Source organism: Thrips palmi, unplaced genomic scaffold, assembly GCF_012932325.1.
Source record: "Thrips palmi isolate BJ-2018 unplaced genomic scaffold, TpBJ-2018v1 HiC_scaffold_10, whole genome shotgun sequence".
Classification (NCBI taxonomy): Eukaryota; Metazoa; Arthropoda; class Insecta; order Thysanoptera; family Thripidae; genus Thrips; species Thrips palmi.
The window spans coordinates 18546399-18553078 of NW_023144621.1; the positions used below are offsets into that span (position 1 = coordinate 18546399).

A 6680-nucleotide genomic window follows, 5' to 3' on the forward strand; every position below is an offset into this window, starting at 1 on the left:
CGGCCTACCTCGTCTCTCGCAGGGGCTCCCCTCCAGGTCCCTTCCAGGAGCTCCCCTCCAGCCCCCTCCAGCTCCAGGCCGGTGCTGGTTACGCAAGTTGCGGCGGGTGTTTCCCAGTTTCATCGCGCTGGTGAAACGTTTGAATAGTGCGATTCGCGGCCAACGTCCCCGTGGGTGACATGGCCACGGTACCGCACGGTACGGCGTGCCGCCGCGCTGGCGTCGCGATTCGTACCGCATGAGTCATAGCGGCGCAGCGCTGCCGCCTCGCTTCTTTCACGTCAATCAGCCACATTTGACAGGAAGTGCCGGTCTGTGCCGCATGCCGCTTATCATGGGGCTTTGCTGGGCCGGCGCGGACCCATTTATGGGATTCCTGCGCGGTGGCGTCGCCGCGCCGGGGTTCCACGCCGAGTAGTCCACGCCGTGCAGTCCACGCGGCGCGGCACGGCGGGGCGCACGGAGTGGCTTAACCAAAGCCCTACCTTAAAACGGCCGGCCGGGCGTCGGCCTGCACATTCGTAGTCCGTCCGTCGTTGGAGCTGCGTCGCGGTCGCGCGTCGCGCCGAGCCGGACCGTGCCGAGCCGAGCCAAAGCAGCCTGCCTGCTGATTATCGTGAAGAGGAGCAGGAGAGATAGAGGGGAGAGCGAGAGGGATAGAGGCCCCGTTCCGTCGCGCCACAGCACGGCCCCGGCCGGCTCGTCAGTCAGTGCATGGCCGTGGTGACCAACCCGCCGCTCGAGCCGCAGCAGGCTGTCCCGCAGCAGCCAGTGCCCTCCGCAGCGCCCAAACCGAGTCCAGAGTGCGAGCGCGAAAAGCGCGAAAAGCGCGCACCCGGGGCGTCGACGCCCTGCCCGTGTCCGGAGAGCATTAAGTGCAGAGTGCCCATCGTCATCGCCATCCCCGACACTACCGAAACCCGCCCCGCCCGCGCTTCGACGGCGTCCTTCGCGGCCGCCGCTACGTCCACGCCCAGTAGGGCTTCTTCTTCGTCGTCCTCCCTGGCGGGCAGCACTCGCCGCCTCCTATCGCGAGCATGCCTCCGAGCCAAGCGCACCGTGCACGCCGTGCAAGCTGGGGTGCTGGCCTGCCGCCCCCGGTGCCGGCAGTGCCCGACAACAAGTGACGGCGCCGCCTCCGTCGTGGTCGTCAGCAGCACGAGCGTGACGTGCGTGATCGAGCGCACCGAGCGTAGCACCTTCACCACCTCCACCATCGCCGCCGTCGCCACGTCGACCAGCCGGACTGACGCCATGGGCCCACGCTGTGTGTTACAGGAGCAGCGGTCCTTGAAGGCGGGCGAACTGAGCCAGCAGGAGAACAAGAGCGTGGCCGCGTCCTGCCTCAAGATGCACACCGAGAACTTCAGCTCAGAAAAGGTAGGTCCGGTTCGGTTGTCCTAGTCCGGCGGGGCCGCCAAACGCCGCCTCCTGCCGACTGTCGCCAGCCTGCTTTGCTGCTGATAAGCCATATCAGCCGTCAGCCGGCGAGGCGCGCGGCGCGTGCGTCCGAGGAGTCCTCCTGGCTGGCGCCGCGCCGCGCTCGGCAGGTGCAAACATGTTTGTTGGCGCTCACAGCCGGCGCCAGGCAACATTGCCTGTGCCGGTGTGGTGGCCCCGGTGGCCCCCCACGGCCCCGGGAGCACCGCTACGCCCCGGCTAGGCCTCGGCTACGCCGGACCGACTGTACACAGCGCCCACAGCGCCGCCGGCTGCTGTACAGTACAGTCCAGGTACCATCCAGGGTGGCGTTGAACCCAGGCGCGCCGCGCGCCGGCGCCGCACCGTTTCACAAAGTGATGCAACGCAGGGCCCGCCCAACGCGATCTCATTACGTTAAATACAACTTTATGTTGCTTCGTGTAAGTTATGTATAGAATTCATGTAGGCTTAATAAGGTTTCAATTTAATCAGTCTAAATGTTTCAGAATAAATGAACCAAAAACAAAAACAATATAAGGGGGTGACCCACTAAAACCTTGTTTGAATTTTATTTTACTTAATACAATTTTACAGACTTATAAAGACCTGAGTAAATTGAAACCTTAGGACAAATTATGAAATCGCGTCATAAAATTCGGTTTGGCGGGCGCTGCGTTGCTGCGCCTTGCTGTTATCTGTCCTCCTGTTGGCGTTTCTAACGGTCCCGTTTTGTGTGTTGCAGAAGGCGGTGTCCACGCAGCAGGTCGTGACCTCTGGCGTGTACAACCAGGAGAACCACGTGTCCTCGTCACATTCATCACACTCCAACATTACCTTCAAAGCCAACAAGGCGTCCTCCTCGTCCTCCGTCATGGCCATGCAGCAGCAGGTACGACGCGTCCTGGTGGCCAGGCTGGTGACAGTGGCGGTGGCAGTGATTGCGGGCGCCTCGCTGACTGTGGTCTTGCATGCAGTGGTAGTGATTGTCAGCTCAGTGATAGTGACCCTTCTGCTAGTTTCATGTGTGGTTGTGATTATCAGTGCAGTGATAGTGACCCATCTGCTCGTTTTGAGTGTGGTTCTGATAAGCAGCGCAGTGATAGTGACCCTTATGTTCATTTTAAGTAGTACAGTGGTAGTGACCCTTCTTGTGTGCCTTATGAGTGTTTCTCTGATAGTGATACTCGCGGTGTTCTCGGTGCTGGTCGTGGTTGTGATGATGATTGTGTTTTGCCCGCAGCGAATGATGCACATCAAGACGGAGGAAGAGGAGCACCTGTTCGCGGACCTGGCGGACCTGGAGCGGCTATCGCCCAGCTCCTCGCAGCAGGAGGTGGACAACGCCATCCACAAGTACACCACGCAGCTGGAGCACGTCATCAAGATGCTGCGGACGCGCGGTGACAAGAAGCAGGAGCCCAAGGTGGGGCAGGGTGACGTGCTCGGTGACGTGGGTGTTGTGTCGGGTTGCCGTCGGTGCGGACTCGTCACTGACTGCGTGTGCTTGCCGTGCTTGCAGATGCTGAACCGGATCAACGACATGATCCGCAAGGCCTGGGCCGTCCCCACCCTGGGCCACGAGCTGGGCCACACCCTCTGCTCCACGCTGCGCAAGTGCGGCGGCCTGGAGCTGCTCATCTCCAACTGCGTGGACTCGGACCGCGACCTCCAGTACTCCAGCGCGCGGCTCCTAGAGCAGTGCCTGACGACGGAGAACCGCGCGCACGTCGTGGACAACGGCCTGGAGAAGGTCGTGAACGTGGCCTGCGTGTGCACCAAGAACGCCGACCCGGACCACGCGCGCGTGGGCACCGGCATCCTGGAGCACCTGTTCAAGCACAGTGAGGGCACCTGCTCGGACGTGATACAGCTGGGCGGCCTGGACGCCGTGCTGTTCGAGTGCCGGAAAAACGACATTGAAACGTTAAGACACTGTGCCGGCGCGCTGGCCAACTTGTCGCTGTACGGCGGCGCCGACAACCAGGAGGCCATGATCAAGCGGAAGGTGCCGATGTGGCTGTTCCCCCTCGCCTTCCACACCGACGACAACATCAAGTACTACGCGTGCCTCGCCATCGCCGTGCTCGTGGCCAACACGGAGATCGAGGCGGCCGTGCTGCAGTCCGGCACCCTGGACCTGGTGGAGCCCTTCGTCACCTCGCACAACCCGTCGGACTTCGCGCGCTCCAACCTGGCCCACGCCCACGGCCAGAGCATGCAGTGGCTGAGGAGGCTGGTGCCCGTGTTGAGCTCCAAGCGCGAGGAGGCGCGCAACCTGGCCGCCTTCCACTTCTGCATGGAGGCGGGCATCAAGAAGCAGCAGGGCAACACGGAGATCTTCCGCGAAATCGGCGCCATCGAGCCCCTCAAGAAGTGCGCGTCGTGCCCCAACGCCGTGGCCTCCAAGTACGCGGCGCAGGCGCTGCGCCTCATCGGCGAGGAGGTGCCGCACAAACTTAGCCAGCAGGTGCCCCTGTGGTCCACGGAGGACGTCCGCGAGTGGGTCCGGCAGATCGGCTTCGCCGAGTACGCCGACTGCTTCGTGGAGAGCCGCGTCGACGGCGACCTCCTGCTGCAGCTCACCGAGGACAACCTCCGGACTGATATAGGAATTTTAAATGGCATCAGAAGAAGAGGGTAAGTGTGGGGCCCAGCCCGCAGCAATGCACTTTGCTAATAGTAAATAAATGACAAAACTTTAAATTTATAACTTTATCATAATTGTGTTTCGTGGCGACTTCCTGTATTGTTCAAAATATGAGTTTCTCACAGGACATAAAGTAGTCAATCAATACTCACTGTATTCCTTCTCGCCTGCAGCTTTACGAGAGAGCTCCAGAACCTCAAGAAGATGGCCGACTACTCAAGCAAAGACGCCAGCAATCTCAACTCGTTTCTGCTGACGATGGGCCCTGAGTTCTCCATCTACACCTACACCATGCTGAACGCGGGCGTGGACAAGGACTCGATCCGCTGCCTGTCCGACGACCAGCTCATCCACGAGTGCGGCATCTCCAACTCCATCCACCGACTGAAGATTCTCGAATCCCTCCGGAGTAAGTGCACTGCACTGACGAGGCGTGTCCAGCGGCGTCCAAATGTTTTTAAATTTTCGGCAAAAATTTTGATTCGTTCCCTGCAAGGGCGTGGCCGCACGGGCCACGCGGACCTCTTGCGAGTGAAAAGGCTGACAAAGGTGCCGAGCGGCAGCACCCACCTTGCCTTATTGGCCCTCTGCCTCTGTCCTTAGGTTTATTTGTTTTTGTTTTTTTTTTACTTTCGTGGTGAAAATGAACTTTCATGGACTACTTAAGAAAATCCTCAAAAAAGTGAATCGTGGACGGTTCGACGAATTCGCTGCTTGCCGCATCAATTCGCATTTTTCTCGGCGCTCAAAAAGACGCAGTGGTAGCACCTAAAATTGCTATTATAAATTTGGACAGAGAGTGCAGATTGGGTTGGGTGGCAAAAACCGCTGTCAGCGCGTGTGAGCTGGTGGACGATCAGAAAAGAAATTTGGCCGGAGCGCGAAAGCCACGCTGTAATTGCGCCGCGGTAAAAGCTCTTTTAAAAGACTATCGGCCGGAGGCCGAGCAGATCACGGTTGAGGCTCGCCCGATGGATATATTTGACGACCCCTGCCTTCTGTTATGCTATTCGCACTCAATTGTCAAGTTTTTGACCGAACTTTCTTTTTTCCCTACAGTGATGGAGAACTGCCTCGACAATTCCTTCCAAAACAACTTAGATAAGCCATTAGATGTATTTATTAGCTATAGAAGGTCAAATGGTTCTCAATTAGCTAGGTAAGTCCCTGCTTCGATATTATATCCTCATGTTTCACAAAAAATGTATCCCATTTATTCAGATTAACGCATGAATCTAAACAATCCTTTTCCTACTTTGCAGTTTATTAAAAGTTCACTTACAACTTCGAGGCTTCCGAGTCTTCATCGACGTCGAGAGACTGGAGGCCGGAAAATTCGACAATAATTTGCTGCAGAGCATTAAGCAAGCTAGAAATTTTATCCTCGTCCTCACCCCCAACGCCCTGGACCGGTGTCACAATGACCCCGAGTGCAAGGACTGGGTCCACAAGGTAATGCCGCGTTTTTCTTATTATTTTTTTCGCCAAAACATGTTTTTGCCTGGGATTTGTTTTGAACGTCGAATTTGTCTTGCAGGAAATCGTAGCCGCATTAGATTCCCAATGCAACATCATCCCTATCACAGACAACTTCTCATGGCCGGAGCCGGAAGAGCTGCCCGAGGACATGCGAGCTGTCTGCCACTTCAACGGAGTCCGGTAAGCGCCTCATTACCGTCCTGTGTCGTTTAGTCGCTCCACCTCTGTCGCACATGCGGTGCGGTCCACAGTGGGCCAGAAGGCCGGCGCAAAACTCTAGACGCGTTTTGAGCTCCAGAGTCGCTAAACAGGACTCGAATTACTCGTGTGACCCCACCAATCGATTGCTCTCCGAACGAGGAATCCATTGGTGGGGTCATAAGCTCGTTTTGAGTCCAGTTTAGCGACACTGGCACACTGCATTCCCTGGTTGTGCAAGAGAGATGACGGAATCACCGCGCTGTGCCTTACGGGATATTCGAAACACTTGGTTCCTGACTCGCTGTCTTTCTCCCTCCGCAGGTGGATCCACGACTACCAGGACGCGTGCGTCGACAAGCTGGAGCGGTTCATGCGCGGCGAGCTGGGCACGCGGATGGGCGTGGAGGGCCCGCTGTCCTCGTCCTCCAGGAGCATGCTGAGCAGCAAGGGCGACTCGACGCCCGGCACACTGCCCGGCACCATGCCCGGCACCCCCAGCTGCGTGGCCATGGGCCGCCACCCGCCCGCGTACCAGCGCATGCACTCCAACGACTCCACCAAGGGCTCCGGCTCGGACAAGGACCGCGAGTGACTCCGCGGCGGCGCACCTCCCCAGAGGCGTCCCGTGTGGCAGGCGTGGCAGAGTCGAGCCCACGCCTCCCACACGGGGCGCACGTTGTTTATATTGTATTTTATTTTTTATTTAAAAATGAATTTTTTTAACAAAGCGCCTCTTTTATTCGCCCTCTGAAAAACAAGCAGTACCTGTGGCCCGCTACCCGCATGATAATTTACCCCACACACACACACACCGGAGCTAAATCATCTACGCCAAAATCCGTGTGCACTACAGATGAATTGAGTGGCTTACAGCATGCTATCTCAGCATGCTGGCTGTAGCCATTTCTTACACTCGAACAGTCGGCGTTCT

General features: G+C 57.8%; 1 protein-coding gene across 11 annotated transcripts in view; it reads left to right on the plus strand.

Moving 5' to 3' along the window:
• Positions 1-6476, plus strand: part of LOC117646944 (sterile alpha and TIR motif-containing protein 1) — a 35958-nt gene extending 29482 nt beyond the window's left edge. For 10 of the 11 annotated variants that reach the window (XM_034388426.1, XM_034388379.1, XM_034388406.1 and 7 more), the window contains 9 exons: positions 1279-1380; positions 2165-2311; positions 2663-2845; positions 2942-4059; positions 4243-4478; positions 5129-5228; positions 5332-5521; positions 5607-5728; positions 6071-6476. In XM_034388426.1, coding sequence (XP_034244317.1) covers positions 1279-1380; positions 2165-2311; positions 2663-2845; positions 2942-4059; positions 4243-4478; positions 5129-5228; positions 5332-5521; positions 5607-5728; positions 6071-6341 — 2469 coding nt within the window. In that variant the 3' untranslated portion in view covers positions 6342-6476. The remainder of the gene's footprint in view (positions 1-1278; positions 1381-2164; positions 2312-2662; positions 2846-2941; positions 4060-4242; positions 4479-5128; positions 5229-5331; positions 5522-5606; positions 5729-6070) is intronic. The other variant, XM_034388372.1, reaches the window with a different exon arrangement.
• Positions 6477-6680: the final 204 nt, after the last annotated feature.